The following is an 18,164-nucleotide window of genomic DNA, read 5'->3' on the forward strand; positions in this document are numbered from 1 at the left end:
TTTCATTCAACATTTGAAATGGGCCCTTGGATGGTGGTCAGGACAGATAATGTGATTATTTCATCATCGTTAATATTTTTGTTGTTCAACTAAACAAACTGACTAAAGCAAATTCCTGTCGTATTGTCATTTCATGTTGTACAATACACTTACAAATTTAAATATCCATATGGATCCCTTGGATAGTGTCAAATTTTTAATATCTGTGAAACATCCAATGGAAAGGTTGTAGTTAATTTAGAGAATCTTTTTTCTGCTTCTTTGCAAGCTTATGCAACAAAAGGTTGCTCCAACAAACCAATCCGATTGTAACAAAGAATAACTATTTTTGTACCAAGGTCCGCTCTCTCCTAATGTTCGTGTTTACTCAGTGAGTTTGACAAATCTCAAGGTGCTTTTGAGAGTAGCCAGGCAGCTGTCTCACCTCTGTACGAAGCCCTCCAGCATGCTATGTAGCACGTGGCTCCTGTACCTCATCAATTGAATGTCCTGGGGTGTGCTGTCCACACACTGCCCGTTCAGAATGGGACGCTCAAACATGTTACTGAATTCTTGCCGTGAGCCTGAAACATATGTATATCAGAAGGTCTTCCAAATATCCTTTTTTGTAGTTATGCTCCACGTTTTTAATTGTTGTTAATGTTCTCCAAAAGTGTTAGTCATTGAATGTCAGCCAGCTGCAGTAGCAATAAACAATTGACTTACCGAGGAAGTCAGGCCGAACAAAGTCAACCATGCACCAGTACTCCATTAGGTTGTTCTGGAGTGGATACCCCGTCAAGACCACACGGCGCTTGGTTCGAATGTTCTTCAGAGCCAGAGAGGTGCTGGCATGGCAGTTTTTAATGCGATGACCCTCATCGCAAATCACCACGTCAGGACCAGGCCTGGCCAAGGCTCTCTCAATAGCTGGAGAAAGATAATTCCCTATTTACAATTTGATTTATTGCACCTCTTCATCTGATCTCTCATGTATCTCTCCCACCTATGAGTAATTTCTGCTGCCGGTCCTCCTCAGCCAGGTTGTTTGTGACAGGCCCCGCAGTTTTCTTGCTCTTCTTCTTTCTCCCAGACACAAAGTTCTTCTTGAGCGACAAGAGGCGGAACATCTCATAGCCCATTAGCAGCACACCTCCATCCTGGACCCAGTTCTCCACCACCTTGGCCCTGGATGTTGTGTTTCTGGGTAATCACAGAGAAAAGATTTAATTCACACAGCAGATGCTTGGCCTTCTTTGTTGTATTTTGCCTTAGTTCATTTAAATGTGGACCAAAACTAAAGGGCAGAGGAAATACATGTGATAGTTTGCGAGCAGACAGAAAGAGTCATCCTACAACTCCCCTCATTGACACACATTATGTCCCATACACACAGCATGTGCGGCAAACGCACACACACATATTGCAAACAGCTGTACGATGTGGTAGCACCAGATGGCAGGTCAAAGGTTCAGCTGTTGGGGAAAAAAAACAAAAACAAAAAAAAAACAGAAGGAGCATTTTCCCTCACATGTGGGCACACTGGCATGGTGCATGGACCTCAGCAGAAAGGTAACACATTTCATGATATTAATCCACACCAGCTGCACGCCTGTGTAAACTCACTTGTGTTCGTCATTGAGGATGTGAACCTTGAAGTTTCGAGGCCGTACCAGGCCATGGTCGCTATCTGGCGGCACGGCCTCGGCATCTGGGACCCACATGTTAAACTCTGCCAGCCAGTTCTGCAGCGTGTTCACCTGTGGGATAAAAAGGTTGTCAACTAATATAATGGAGTTTTTCTTCAACAGGCTTTTCCTCGCTCCGATCAGACATTTATTCAGTTCCTACACCCTTTGAAGAGATGTCTGAACTTGAACATCAACACATCATTCAATACTTGAAATTGACTCCTGAAGGTGCTTACAGGTACGATGGCGAGCACGGTGTGGGCCTTTGTGTATCTGAAGAGAATGTCAATGAAGGAGATGACCTGCAGCGTTTTGCCCAGGCCCATACTGTGGGCCAGGATGCAGCCAAAACCACTGCTGCTGCTGAAACGCTCCGCCGACTCCACCAGGTTGTCGTACAGGAAACGAATTCCGCCGATCTGAGATGAATGACACAGAGCTCAGTTGGTCTTTACTCAGACTTCAAAAAGGGTATCACTTGGTACCTGGTGAGGTTTCACTGCTCGTGCCAGCTGAGGTGACAGGAAAATGTCTGTGTCTGTTACCGGATGGTTCAAGTTGACCAGCACCCGTCCTTGGTCATCTGGCCGATTCAAGCTGTCGTTGATGTGCATGCCACTTTGCTCACGCTCTATTTCATGGTGGGCGGAGTCACTGCTGTTAGCATCATCCTCACTCTGGCTCAGATTACTCGCACCTATGGAGAAAATGAAGGACGTGTGAATTAATTCATGAAGGAGCAACTTTTCTTTATTAGATTTTGCTAATGCTAAATATAATCCTTGTACTGTAGTTAGTTTCACGCAAGCGTGAATGGTAGAAGTAAATTGAGATAGTGACCGGTTTATTGCTACATTTAAATTCCATTGTGTGTGAAAAAATTGTAGAGTGGTTGTAACAGGTTGAAAAAGACAAAGGGGATGGAAACATCGTTTTTTGCAGGAATGTAAATCAGAAGACATGAGTCATTTTTGGCCCACGTGTATGGAATCTGATAATGTCATCACAGGTTGTGCGTAGAATGAAGGAGACCAGAAAAACAGACCAGAATAAAAAGAATATCCTGCTGAAGAACCAATTTTTCATACCTTAGTTATATTATTTTAATACTGTAAATAGAGGACCCAAATCTGCCCAAGTGCCGAAGACTTTTTTGACAAAAGCAGACTTTTTTGACGAAAACAAATGTAATGTTTGGTATTTTATTCCTTTACTGCAACAAATACGAATCCAACTGTTTACCTAAAACAAACTTTTACACTTCTAGCGTTTATACTTTGATGTGGTTTCACGTAAGGAAAACCAGTTTGACATCCCTGGTTTAAAACAAATGTATGCATCTGTCTATTTGAATTGATTTAGCTAAGTAGGTAAAGTGGTTTCATAACAGTTTTCTGATGGGTACAAACAGACACAAAGGGGACAAGCTAATTGACACCTGATGATGTTTTTGTTGTGCGCGTGTTTAGGGTGGTGTTTTTGTGTGTGGCCAGTGGCCACCAGAACAACATCCCTAATTGATTAGGGGAAAAAAGAACATCAAATGACATGCATTACACAAGATGGCAGCATGTGTGTCAGTATGTTAGTGTGTGTACAAAAATAAGGGAGCGCGAGAGGGACGAAGATGAAGCGAGAGAGAGCTTATATAACTGCAATGAATGTCTGGTTATACAAGTAGGATTAGAGTGGCGGGGGAGACTGGTTATGCAACTTTAACTAGAAATGTCACTGTGCCACGGTGGTGCGGTGTGTGTGTGTGTGTGTCCGCGCATGTGCGCGTGTATGTCTTCTGGGTCCCAACTTGGATTAGCCAGCTTTATTGCGCTGATCTGTTCCTTCTATCACTCTTCCACCTACCTCATCTTACTTATTTGCCCACTGCCCCTTCCCTTTTCTTCCCGTCATTCCAGGCTCCTAAACACACGTCTCTAAAATTTAAGGACGCGTGCGTTATAAAGCGTGTGCACATGAGCCAGTTATAAAAACGACTTGGGAATGAGAGAAGTGTACAAAGTGTAGCCTGCGGACATTTGAAACAGCTTCTGAAATTGCATTAGAGTTGATATGATTTCCAAAACAACAGATGTATGAAATATTCAGTTTTTACAAAAACAATGCAGTTGAAAGAAGTCTTAATTTTACAATGGCTTCATTACGCCATACTGCATGGAACCTATTCAGGTAACCAAAACACAACAACACCTCACTACGAAGGAGTCAAGAAAGCGACAAACACAAGTTAGCATGAAACTGAACATTAATGTCTTTGTATGTGGAACAAGAATATTTGATACAGCTCTTGTGTGTGTGGGAAAAATGATGTGCCCAGTTGGTAGGATTTTGAAATTGTTGTGTGTCTCTAGTTGCATTTGGCTTATGAAGCAGTTAAAAGCATGCGCAATGCAAATGTCACAATTATCCAGTCAGAAGGATAATCTCCAAGCTGGGAGTTTCCCGCTGCTCGTTCTGACCTTCCAGAGGCACCTGACCTACTAGCCCACTGAACACTGTCAAAGGACAAAGTGCAAGGGGGCCCCGAGGCCAACTCCATGTGGGGCAAGCTACTTCAGCGGCCTGGAATTGTACCTCTACTCGTTGGAGCTGTGATGATTAATAATTTTCACAAGCAACTTTCCTTTCTGTCGTGTCTTTATAATGCTTGATTTATTTGTGATGTTATAAAGTATATGATAAGTTTTTTATTCATAATAAATAGTAACTGTTGTCACGGAGTCATACATATTAATAGTGCATTCAGACCGAACCGGAGCTGAGCTATTCACGAGAGGCGATTACATGTGAAGTCAATGCCGTTCACGCAGATAGGCGCAACTCTGGCGACAGGTGGCACAATTGACGCATTTGAGGTGATGCGAGTGGAGGCAAGCACACTCACGATGTTAGTACATTTTTTTCCGTCAGAGGAGGAGTTACCGTTTCAAGTGGAACAATTGGATTTGGCTCGAGTCAGTGGAATTAAAATTCGATATGGTATGGCAGCAGCTTTTGTCATGTTTATTTATATGTGACAGCCTAAACGTAAAAGGTCTCTAAAGCCAGAACTATTCCAGTTAACAGAAGTGAAAGCCACAACAAATTTGTACCTGGTGTCCATCTCGCATGAAAACGATTCGATAAGTATTTCGATACACAGGGTGTGATATGATTCAAGGATGGTATATTTGAAAAATGAAAGATTTAATTCAATTAAACTGAGTTTACATCAAAATCAATTTTCCACCTCAAATAGGTTTTCCTTACACATTTCTTAAGTATTGATATCAAAGAAAAGTTTTTTTATTTGTAAATAGTTAATTGGGGAAATATTTATTTACAGTAAATAAAATCTATTTAGAAATTAATAGTGTTACGAGTGCCTAGTGACAGGCTGGCAACCTGTCCAAGGTGTACCACACCTCTCAGCTGAGACAGCCTCCAGCTCACCTGCGGCCCCAATGAGCACAACCGCTCGAGAAGGATGGATAGCACTTCTCTTAAATTGTGCCGTCCCTGAAGGGAGCAGTTGCCCGAGGAACACTGTGCACGTGTGTGCGTGTGTGTGTGTGTCTGTGTCTCTCCCTATTGTTTTGTCTGACCTGTTTTGTGCGTGGGCTCAGTGGTGGAGGCACATATGTTGGTCTTGACGTCCTGGCATGTGCCGGAGCTACTGGACTCGAAGCAGATGACTTCCTGTCGCAACTCCTGCTGCGACACTGATGATGATGACACATGCTTTGTTACATCACCTGCACAAAGGGATTAGCAAAAAGCATGAGAGATTCAATGCTTTGTGTTTTCATTCTTACCCAAATCTGGTCACACTTCAAAGCTTGTACAGATAATAAATTGTGCTTGTCTGTCTCTCTGTGTTAGTCCAGTGATTGGCGGGTGATCAACGTGTGTGCGACCCTGAATGTAATAAGTAGCTTAAGTGTAATATGTACTGAAAATGGATGGATATGGATGCCGGGGACACACCTGTTTGATATTCAGGCAGCAGTGGTATGGGGAAATCTTGCTTTCTCTGATCACCCAGACGTTGCCTTCTCTGTTGTTCCTCCTGCTGAGCACTTCTGGTGACTGCTTCCAGCTGATGGTCCCTCAGTAACTTCCTACCATCACGAGAGCGGAACACAAAAATTCAATAAGAACTCAGTATGATTGTTTGAGATTGGAATGAAACCTGATGTGATGATGGACAAACATTATACGTGTGTTTTCGTGTACCAAGAAAACAAACACAATGAAACCCTGAGGAACTGCTGAATGTATTTTTTATGACTAATTCCAGAGTGTACAATCTTGGGAGACACAAAATGTGATGTTTAAATGCTCAAGCCCCAAAATGAACTCCCTATACAACCGATAAATAGATTTTGCTTACCGAATGTTGCGTCTCATGTGCGAGGGTTTGGAGCTCCTCTTTCTATTTCCTGTCAGGGTGGCGGGCGGGGTGGTCCTTTGGCTGGAGGGTCTTGAAGCAGGTTGTGAGGGGGGAGCGTTGGCTGGCGTCCCCCCTGAAGGTGAGGTAGATGGCGGAGGGGTACGCTGCCATGCTGCGGTGTCGCCTCCCTGAGCCTCATTCTCTGAGCTGAAGGAGGCGCAGTGGGACTGATCTGTGAAACAAAATGGGGACCCACTGTTAAACATGCAAAATTCAAGCTATTTATTTTGCATCAAGAGCATTCCCAAGATGTCGTAGACAATGCATACAGATCATGTCCAGAGCACGCACAGTCCTGAGCCACAAAATGAGTTGCCTTGAGACAATTCACACAAGTGTGATCCACCTCAATTTACACTTTTGAGATTATTCTGAAACTAGCCATTTTTCCATTGATCGTTGTTCTTCATTAAAATTACAAGCCATAATACATTTTTTAACTGGGATATTTCATCTCATCGTGAGCTTGAGTTTGTGATTTAAGTGTTTCCTTTGTTTTTTGGGTCGCTTAACTGCTTCCATCCAGTGTGAAGTCGGGGTTCAATCCTTACAACATCGGTTAAAAATGAGTTTGAGTTTGAAAATAAATGTAAACCATAAGTGAGGTTACCAAAACCTTGAATGCAGTGCCTTCCTACAATACTGGAGTCCGTCAGCGTTTGTGTTGAATTTGTGCCCTCGAACAGAGACACTCTCGTGTGTGGTGAGAGCTCACTAGGAGTGCTGCGGGAAATTAATTAACACTTAATTTGTCTGACAATTACGTATTTCCATACTTTCATTTGCTGTACAGCATATCTTTGTTCATTTATCTGCCAGCAATGTCTAGAGATGAAAAGACAATTATCTTCCCTTCAATGTGAATGGCGGAAGGTCCAATAAACGTCTGTATGCATTCTTTTACCATTTACACAACTAGAATAAGACAGCTTCCTGTGTTTCAGCTTTGTGTTCAGTGAAACAGGTCCAAAATTAAGTCTGACTAAATATTTGTTTTTTTACATATTTTATTTTCAAGAGAGGGGATCATCGTTATTTCAGTGTTCGTACTTTTTGTGCTATAAATATTTGTTTGGTGGTGTGCCGTGAGATTTTCCAGTGTAGAAGAGTGACTTGAAGATTTTGCCCTAGAGGCTAGTTGACAAAGCTCAGTTTTGTGTTTGCCTTAATTAGTTATAATTGCTTAACCGTCAAAGTGACGCACTCACTAGTTAAAGCTACAAAAGAAAAGACATGAATCATGCAAATGAACAAGAACATTTCCAAGTCCGTTTTGGGGATACACCCAAAGTATGCAGTCATCGTTCTAACACTGAAGGAAATCTATAAGCTTGATATTTTTGTGCATATTTGAATTTATGTTTGTACTTCCACCTTTCCTCTTTTCCTCCACTACTCCTCCCTTTTCAGTTGTTCTGCCAGAAACACACTGAACCAAATCTCGGGTTTATGTAAGCACTGGATCATAAATATGGACAGATTACGAAATGAAAAACAGGAAACCCACACAAACAGTACCAAGAACAAGCTGTGCCAGGAACTTGCTAGGGATGACGGGACGAAATGATGCTGTGTTGCCAACACACAGCGTCCTCACTCACAACTTTCGATGTTTATGACACCTGGTATATCATGTTGCCGTTGTGGATCTGCAATATCCACATTGTGATAAGAATGTCTGCAGACACTCTGAGCCTAGCTGCCTTGCAAAACAACTTGCACAAAACACCCAGTCTGGTCATAATACATAATCAAACACAATGCGGTTGGTTAAATAACACCAGTCTGTGTGCGTGTGCGTGTGTATGCGTGTGTGGGCGTGCATGCATGCACATTGGGACATATCTGAATACATGGAGGAAGGACTAATATTTCAAACCCCTTCATAGGAGAACTCCTTAATGATGGGAAGTCATGTCAATATTAAAATATTTTTCTAACTTGCTGTACTACATATTGGTGATATAGATGTTTCTGTCCTCGCTGTTTCAGACAGTATAGCTAAGAGTATAATCGTCACCACACAATATATTGCTTCAGCCTTACTGTTGACAGTAGTTAACTTATTTTTACACTTGTATTAGACTTACCATCACATGTTACTGAAAACATTACCGGTACAGTAACAAGGTTTTATTGCTTCAAAATATGTTCTTTAATTGACAGTTGCAAGTACACTTAACGAAAGATGAGACTGCACTGCCATATTGCGTCGGCAAAGGACACAGGTTTTCTTATCTCAGTCTGAGATAGCGCCAGAGACATAACAATGTGTCAACGTGAACATTTCACATACACATTTCCACTCATATCAGCCCCTTGTTTCCTACCTTCAATGTTACCCGACAGAACAATTTTGTATATGACTTCACGTCATCCAAAGGGCACTGACATCAATATACTCGCACAATGGCTTGCTGTACGCACACACACACACAACCGCACACTGAGCACTCGGGGAGCCGTTAGGGAAGGACAGGAAGTGGAGTGGGCAGATGAAAGTGAGGTCACCATTCAAAGAGTAAGGCTGCACTTGAGCGGAAGAGGGGGCAGACACACGCATGATCAATGAATTTGACTGCTTCACACATCACAGTGAACTATTGCCTCACTATTGAAGCTCTATTTTAATACATACTCTACGTACATGTAGTGCATTTAGAGTTAGTTTCATTTCTTGTCCACAATGTGCTAAATGTGTGTCTCAACTACAGGAAACAGATAACAACAACAACAATAACAAGAAAAACATGTGAAGGGCAGAATGAAGGACAACACAAGACCACAAACATAAAAAGGATACTGCAATATTGAACCTCATTTCTAGGATTAAATCTCAATTCCAACCAAAGATTTATAGAAAGATGTACAACCTTTCACACACATCCATCCAAACGTCTTCAGCAACCTAAATGTTACTGAAGTACATCTACATATATATGCTTAAGGTTTCTCAGTAGAGGGCTGAAAACCACAACTTGCTCTCTTTGTTTGAACGCATGTCAAACAAATGGCTTTTGCTTGAAACTGTTGGCGCTGAGAGGAAAGGAGAAATGAAACTTTCTTTTCAAATGAATGTCATCCATAGATTGATGATTAACAAAGAGCAGTAACAATGACTTGGCATTGACTTGAGATTGAGGTGTCAAGTTTCATGCTTTTTATTTCCTCCCTAGCCACAGTGAAAATATAGTCAAGCTGCTGCTTTTCACTAAAAGCACTATTTCAATGGAACAGTACAAGTAATGTACTACATTCAGGCAGAAGACCTGGGTAGAGATTGTAATCTGTCGTGGTAGTTTACGAAATTGATTCAAAAAACATAAAATACATACAAAGTACTTTGACGCAAGCGTTTGCAACCGTCGGCTTACATAACGCTGAATCACAAACACATGAAAGCAATTTTAGCCCTTTTCAGATGTGCTTTGTGCTTGAACAGTTGCAATTTTCCATTTTCTGTGTCTTCTACTGGCATCAATACAAAAGGAAACTGGAACAATAACATGTTTGTTTGATTAGATGGTAAACAATGTGTATCTCAAGCTATTCCACTCCAGTCTTTTAGGTGCATTAAGTTGTCTGTGTCATCTTAACATCTTATACATGCTTCAATCCATTTTCTATGGCCACAGTGAGCTGGAGCCCATCCTAGCTGACTCTGGCTGAAAGGTGTACTACACTTTATAGACTGATTAAAACAAGGCACAAATAAAGACAAACAACAATTCACAGCCACTGATTGGGAACTGTACGCACAATTCCTGCACCAAAAGCAAGTGACTAAAACTTTGATGGGCTTCATGATTATGGCCAAAATCATAACCGTGACTATTTTAATTATGATTGAAATTAGATAATTGTGAAGCTCTAATACATCACTGAAGGTAACGTTCCTTAACATGATCAGATTCCAGTGCACATGTTTCCAACAATTTTGATGGATGTAACTCACACACTCAGCTCAGCTGGAACAGAACAAAATTCAATTCTAAGAAGCTTTGAAAGAAACACAAAATAATCCATCATACCATTTCCTGAAGGCAGTTGTCCTTGTTCAGTTAACTCAACAGACATTGTGTAACACTAAGCTAATATGCACATCTAGTTCGAACAGCCTGCTCCGATTAAAATATTTGGCATTTTTTTTCCCTAATGTAACATCCTAATCTCTTTTTTTGTCATTTTCCTCATTTTAGAGATTGCATCCTCATTTCTGATTACCATTTTAGAATATAGTACAGGAGGCATCTGACATCCTTTTTTGTATTCAATCAGTGGTTGGGCTAGACCCCTTATTTACTTAAATCTTCATTTTTCATCTCATGAAGAGAATTTAGACAAATGTTTTTCTGTCAAAAACCCCACAAAATAAAACAAGACAAAACAAAACCCAAAAGGTAACACAAAGAAGTATTAGTACTGAAAACCAAAATAAGGATGAAGCATATATCAAAAAAGCATCAATCTGCAACAGAATTCCAACCTTCTTCAACAGGCATCATTGGGAAATTGAGAGTTTGTTATAGACTGCACATACAGTTTGTCCACATGCTGTTTCGAGAAGCCGCATCATACGTTACGATGGCCTTTTGTACTTTGCGTCCTTACCGGCACTCGCACACTGAGTCTTGAGTGCAAGTCTTGCACAGAACGTTCCTCTCTAACGCCAGCGACGCTGAGGGGGATGTGAGAGGGTGCTTATATAACGGTTGCCTGTGGCTGTTACACAACCAGTGTTCACAAGAACCGCACACACACACACACACGCGCACGCACACACACACACCGAAAAAAACAGCAGCACATACTGCATGTGTGTGTGTTTTACATGTGCTCTCTTTCACGCTCGTCTGTTATTTGAAGAGCTGTCAACCAAGTCGGACTCATTGATTGATTATGCTTGTTTTAAGCAACAGATCAGTTAAATTATTAAAAAAAACACACACAAAAACAGAATTTTGTAAATTTGAGGCAGACTGAACACTAATTTCATCAAATCTTTTCAATATGTGAAATCATCAGTCGTCATAGAGCTGCAAGGTGCTTTTAACAAAACAGGACTACAGGCTGTTATTGCTGTAACCATGACAACCACTTAATACTGTTTTACATAGCCTCTTGTAAAGGACCTAACACAATAGTCCACAGGGAAATATTATATATTATTCTTTGACATTTTGAAACGTCATCCAAATTATCAGTAATAAAAATCAATGGAAATGTGAGTATTTACTTTGCAAGTTGATTTGCAGACTATGCCTCTATGATTTAAATATCAATACTCCTCGTAATAAAACCTAAAGGCTATGGGGCCTGCACACTATGCATAGAAATCTCATGACATTTGTAGTTATCATTTTGTTGTTTGGTTTGAGTAAAGTCTAATTGGAGTAGGCCTGTTTTGTTAAAAATAGATGACGCTGATGATTTGTAGCAGAAGAAAGCCTGTCAGCCACAAAGGTAAAGCTGTGTGCATATTCATTTCCACCTATTACACCGTCTAGTCAGATCATTGTTTTTTTGTATTACTCATGGCTTTCAGAGTGTTGACTTGAAACAAATGTTTGAGGAAGATGATGTAACCACAGTCATTTGTTTTTGTTTTCTCTTGTTGGTACCTTAGTGCGACTGCACATTTGGATGGGCACGACTTTACTGGATGTAGTGTTTGGTCATTCAAGCAAGATGCTATCTTTTTGATTTCTTTCCAAGTTGATTTGGGGATGTGAAGCTTCCGCCTGACAGCTACGACAAATAGCACGTAATGGAAATGTATTATTGAATTCAACTGAGCACTCCGGAGAAAGTGATAGATCTCTATTTTGTGCTGCACTGCAATTGACCAGTCTGTAAAATCGTTTTCTCTTGGACATACCAAGATAAAATGGGTTATGTAACGTGTCTTACGAAAGACAAAAAGCGCGCGCACACACACACACACACACACACACACACACACACACACACACACACACACACACACACACACACACACACACACACACACACACACACACACACACACACACACACACACACACACACACACACACACACACACACACACACACACACACACACACACACACACACACACACACAGACAGACACACACACACGTTTCTTGTATAACAGCCTTTCCTCATTGAGTTATTAAGGCTGCTTTTATTAGCGTGGAAGCAGGTGAGATACGAAACCCACCGCAGGGGACGCACGAGTGAAGAAGCACCAGAAAGTTCAAGAAACTCAACAGCGGAAGAGGACAAAGACCACACACGTGATAGAGCGATAGAGAGCAGGTGAAGGGTGTTGGATTTGTTTGTAGGCCAGTACGTCAGCATTGCTGTAGGGAAGAGGAGGATGAGTGATGCAAAAACACACACTTCCAAATAATCCTCAATTTAAAAGGACATTTTGGGTAATAGCAGCTGCATAATTGCAGCCTCCGCCTGCAGCGGCGGTCTTATGAAAGCAGTCAGACTTCATGTGCTGCTTGCATTTAAGTCAGACCCTCACGCTGTTTCCGAATAGGACAGCTTGTTCCTTACCGGCACGCTGTAGCCAATTACAGCCAAGCTGAGTCACTAGTGGAGCACAGATACCTCAGTGGTGCTGTTAAAAGCTTCATTTCTAACTAAATATTTCTTAGTCTGATACAAACTTTATCATGATGGGCAGCTGCAACACAATCAAAAGGGAAAGTAAACACCCACATCATCCACATTGGGTGTAAGAGAACAGGGTGTGCTTTCATCCTTTCCTCACTACCGCACATGGTGCAGAAACAACAGGGCACATAGTGTCCTTTTCACAATGCGCCAGACAAATCAGATTTTTTTAGTCATTCCAATGCAAACAATTCTGCGTTACATCCAGGACAACATGTGCAGAGACGTGTACAAACAAAACCCTGTTGAGTTCTCTCAGCCAGCCCCAACACAAAACAACATTGTATGAAGTGGCGTTCCCCGAATTTGGGCTGGGCTTGATTGGGTCAATACGTGACATTACGTGATGTATTATTGTTTTATTTGACTTGCATCATGCACTGAAAAAGGGATTATAAAGTCGGATATAATAAAGACATATTCACAGTCGGTTTGTGGAAAAACCAATCTGTGAAAGCTATTCAGAAAAATGTATCTGTTCATTCATCCAGACGAGACGCGGGCGTCGCTCTGTTCCTTCTGCAGTCGCCTAACACATTTACCCCGCTAACCCAGTGGTCTGATGAACCATGTGTTCCTGCCTTCACAGACACACATTTCCAGCATGGCTCGAGCCAGCCCGCAATGGCCAATCACATGCGGACATTGCTTAAAGTAACCCTAGAAACAGCCAATCGGAGCGCATCTGTGAGAGGACAACACGGGAGAGCCAGCCGGTCGGTGCACGTGGGACCTCGACAAAAATCAATGGAGTAAAAATTCCTTGAAAGTGGATAAAAAGAAGTGTGGAAGCACTCACGAAGGAAGAGAAGGGATCCAAGAGAGTGAAGGGAGTGAGGGAAACGGTGGCAGGGACAATACATGTTCAACTAGCTGTGGATCCAGTGTTACACAACGCTGTTAAGTAAATTCGCGATTATCACCTAGCGGCTGAAGCACGTTCGAAGGACTTCTGAGATGTCCAAGTGGCTTTCTTGTACCATTTGGCTCAGATTTCTCTCTTACAAAATGCTCTCATTTTTCTGGTCCCAGGATTGGGATATAACTGAGTTGCATTTGAGAAAAAGCCTTTCCCAAATCAGGTTTGGTCTGTTGTCCTGTCTTCTCTAACATTTCAAATAATTAAAAACTGTTTTAATCTTGGATCCCCAAACAGGAAGATTTTCTTCCAACAAACTTGCTCCATCCCTGGCCGTGCAATACCAGTGTGATGTTCGAGTCACCTACCTGTGAACGACTCGGATTCGTCCAGGAGCAGCATGACTCGGGAGTGAAGAAACAGGCTTCTCAGTTCTTCTTGGCTTTTCCCCTCCTCCTCTCTTTTTGATTTCCCCCCAACTCCTGCTTAAAACAATCTGCTACCCTCCAGGCACAGCCAAAAGCCTTAAGAAAGCCAACAGGATGCAGTGATGACTGTCCGTCAGCTTGTTTTACGTTGAGCCTTTCGATAGCACTACTGCCACAGTGACTGACTGACTCACTGACTACTGGCTGGCCCGCTCTGTGTGCAGTTTTCAATAACAATGTCAACATGAGGCAGAGGCAGGAAGGAGGGCTGGCAGCTGAAAAACTTACATAACCCCTGATGCTGGAGGCGGGGCCCAATGAGGGAGGACTACTACGGCCGACCGAGCGTCACTCAGACCCACCCCACACCCCGAGACAGAAGGAGACGCCCACACATTCAAGTCTTTTCTCGAAGGAAAGGGTTTTGAACAGAAAGCAACTGTGTAATTAGAAGAAAAGGACGTACAAATATTTTCAAGTTTGAAACAAATCTGTACAAGTGTGAGGCTTTCATTTTGCCCCTGAGAGATTTTTAATACACAAAAAAACTCAAAACTTTTCTAAACATATGCTGTTTTATTTGACAGCAAGAGAATAACTATCCAAGCATTTCCGTGACACATTGTGACGGGTGTTGCTTGTGTAATGTAGAAACTTGGATTTTGTTTACTCCCATGTATCAGTGGTGAAAATGCATCTTTTAAAAAACAGTTTTGAACATTGGCCCGCTAACTCACTTTCAGGACTGGAGTAGATCAGAATTTGCACCTGCTCAAATTTACATTTTTAAAATTCCAGAAATAATTTCAGGAATTATTTAACCTTTATCCATTCACCAGGTAAGGCAACTGATACCAATTCTGTTTTGTAATGCTGACTGGGCTGCAGACAGCAGAGTTTACAATTTCTTTCACAAGCACGTGTGCAGACAAACATGCAGCTTTACATATTTGCTCACCATGGGAAATGTAAGGTCTTGTATTAAGCCACTTTTGCTTTTTACACCGATCCAAGTGAAGTCAGGATATTTCTTCAACTTCCTGTGCTTTTAAAACATTTCACGATTCGACAATGTTAGGAGCAGTATCTGTTGAGAAATATCAAATACTGACGTTGATTCTGATCCTCAACTCGGCACGTGAGAATTGAGTGTTGAGCCTGAACCGTCACAGCCATTCTGAGTGTCCCCATTGCGACGTGGACCTGAATTTACATCCAAAAGCAGTAAAGTTTTGGAAAGGACATTACATGTCAGTGCCGTTCTTACAGAAAAGATTGTTCGTTGAACCAGGGCTGTGAAAAGGAGCTCATGACAGACACTTTGTGTGCGTTCTGAGGGAAGCCCATATGAATATGTACAGAAACTCGCATACTGCTAATACATTGGTCATAACACTGGAGTGACATGATAACATTTTAGGTGTCACTTGTTGCAATGTCACAGTTACAAAATATTTAATGAAACTTGCTCGTCCTATTCCATAACAAGTCTGATGAAACCTCTGAAGTGCACGTTGGCATGCACCACATTTGGGTCAGGGTGAACCCCCCCCCCCTCGCAAGACACAATAAAAGAGATTAAGTGAGACAAGGACAGAAACACTGAAAACAAAAGCCACTCAAGAGCCAGTTTGCCAGTTTTTTTTAAAATGACATCTACTCACCCATAACGTGTGGTTTCATCTACTCTGACAGATCCATGTTTCTTCGCTCCCTACTGCTAACACACTTGCTCACTCGGCGAGCATGGTATTGCCTCCAGGCAGCAGGCCACTGGGACAATTACAAAACACCGGGTCGCTGAAAGCTGCCCGGGCCTGCCGCACGCTGGAAACCTCCCAGCTTGCTTTCTCTTCCTGCTGCTGCTCCGCCTATTCCCCCGCCCCACGGCAAACTGATACAGGGATGTGATGTCAGCAAGCCACACCCACTCCAGAGCCTGCCTTAGGTAACAAGGTTAAGGGTTCAACAGGGAACATGGCAAGATTGAATAATCGTCTTGATTTCCGTGCATTGTCGATTTGGGAGGATTTTGTCTATTCTAGTAGCATATGACTCCATTCACCTATAACTCGATTTAATTAGCACGATTGTTTTTCTATTCATTTATATAATAATGTAATATGGTCCCTTTGTTGTCCATTATATGCTGTAGCTATACAGTGTATAAATAGACTATACAGTATACATGTACATACTGTACACAAGCGTGAGAGAGAGTAAAACAAATATAAAAATGATCAAAAGAAATGTGTAATGAATGAATCTTTTAAATGACAGCGTGACATCTCACTTTATTATTTCTTTGGTTACAGAATCAATGCCAAAATCAACCAATAAATTGATAGACGTTAAAAACATTGAAATCCCTTCCTTTTTTTAAGTTAAGATTAATTATTGTTGATTAAGTGTTTTATTTCTTTATATCTAAGAATGTGTTTTATTTCTTTATATCTAAGAATGTGTTTTTACGTACCTTTATATTTCATTGTATTTTTTTTTAATACACACTGGTTTAAATAAAAGGAACAACATCGCATTTCTGTCAGTGTTGGTATGTGCTTATCTCCATAAGACTCCATCTGCATGGCTCCATGCATTCGTGCACACACACATGCATACACAGACAGTGCGATGCAATTTTGGGGGGAGGGCAGACAAGCCAGAAAGCGGAGAAAGAGGCGGTGACAAAAGCAAAATGAAGGGGGGTCGGCAGGCAGACTGGCTGCTTAGTCATTACAGCACACATGTTCACCTTTGCCACACTAGCACATTTCATGTAGCCCCGCCTCAAAGATGAAGCGTGCATGTGCGTGTGTTTGTGTCACAAACTGTGCACAGAGCAAGTTGTAATCCATCTATTAAGTAGAAATCCATCTATCAAATAATCTATTCCCTTGAAGAGATTTTTCATTAGTCACATAATGCCTCCATTGACTCTAAATCAGGCTTTGTTTGGAGTTATTTTTAAGGTTTTGGGCAGGGGGGAAGGGGTGCATCAACTCCGTTGGAATGCTGACAATGGTGCGCAGAGCATGAGCAGACCAGGCGCAGCCTGCCTATTCTGACAGACAAAACAAATAGGACATACAAGTATATGTAGAAGACTAATGTGATGAAATTCCATCAGGGTTTTTATCTTGATCCAAGTGTTTACATAGTAGAGCATTTTAATTGTATTTGGTTGGTAATACGATTTTATTCTAATCGGAAAGTAAGGCACATTTTCAACTTGTCCATTTTCATGACAAATATTGTATGTCTTGGTGTCTGGGACATAAACATTTCAAAACTGGTTGGGTCTCATTGATTTGCAGAATATTTACTTGATTCATAACAACAATGATGAATGCGTGTTGTTGTTTTTTTGCATACATTTAGTGGAGTTTTTACAAATCATTTAAATTCATTTCAGTGCAATTGAGTGCAATTCAGTCTTCTGTGTAATACACTGTTACATAGTTTGACTGACAATAAATAAATCACTTTGATTGATCATCTGAACTAAGGTACTGTGCAAAAATCTCACCAGCTCATGAGTTGATCATTTGAATTAGGTGCGTTGGGAAAGGGAGACATCTGTAAAATACAGGGCAGCGGCCCTCGAGGACTCGATTTGGACCCCCCTGCCATATTGTAATCGAATGGTTGAGTGGTTAGAAAATGATCTGGGTTTCCCCCCCCCACACACACAATCAAACTACTGAGCTTCATATCAATGAATGCATTATTCTATTATATGCTAAAATGCTGCTTATATGACTTGTTATACAGTTATATGTTTGTGGAGTAAACAAAGGTTTCATAATGGACTTTGCAATCCATGATTTCAAACATAAGTGGTGTTGAAATTTGTTTTAAAAAGCTGGCCACGTCAAAGTTCAACTATTGACTCCTCAAACTAAAAAATGGCCCTCAAGACTGAAAGATTACGGTGTGAGATGAAACTAAGCCATGTGACTTCATTGTGTAACTCAACAGTATGACTAAGCATTTCTGCAAATTTGATGACCCCTCTGTCTACAGTTGAAACTCAAACGACCACACGCATACATACGCAGGCAAGCACACGCACGCTGTGACCTGGTA

The 18,164-nt window shown here is 41.5% G+C and overlaps 1 protein-coding gene across 4 annotated transcripts in view; it reads right to left on the minus strand.

Moving 5' to 3' along the window:
* The window catches only part of LOC119116882 (helicase ARIP4-like), a 38,631-nt gene that overhangs the window by 7,631 nt on the left and 12,836 nt on the right, over window positions 1–18,164 (minus strand). For 2 of the 4 annotated variants that reach the window (XM_037242590.1, XM_037242600.1), the window contains exons 3-11: window positions 6,058–6,289; window positions 5,652–5,785; window positions 5,270–5,419; window positions 2,156–2,367; window positions 1,907–2,089; window positions 1,606–1,739; window positions 986–1,182; window positions 706–909; window positions 425–563 (exon numbers count right to left, since the gene is read on the minus strand). In XM_037242590.1, coding sequence (XP_037098485.1) covers window positions 425–563; window positions 706–909; window positions 986–1,182; window positions 1,606–1,739; window positions 1,907–2,089; window positions 2,156–2,367; window positions 5,270–5,419; window positions 5,652–5,785; window positions 6,058–6,289 — 1,585 coding nt within the window. Of the gene's footprint in view, window positions 1–424; window positions 564–705; window positions 910–985; window positions 1,183–1,605; window positions 1,740–1,906; window positions 2,090–2,155; window positions 2,368–5,269; window positions 5,420–5,651; window positions 5,786–6,057; window positions 6,290–14,015; window positions 14,575–15,739; window positions 15,897–18,164 lie in introns of those variants that run through there. The other 2 variants (XM_037242617.1, XM_037242609.1) reach the window with 2 other exon arrangements.

Source organism: Syngnathus acus, chromosome 2, assembly GCF_901709675.1.
Source record: "Syngnathus acus chromosome 2, fSynAcu1.2, whole genome shotgun sequence".
Classification (NCBI taxonomy): Eukaryota; Metazoa; Chordata; class Actinopteri; order Syngnathiformes; family Syngnathidae; genus Syngnathus; species Syngnathus acus.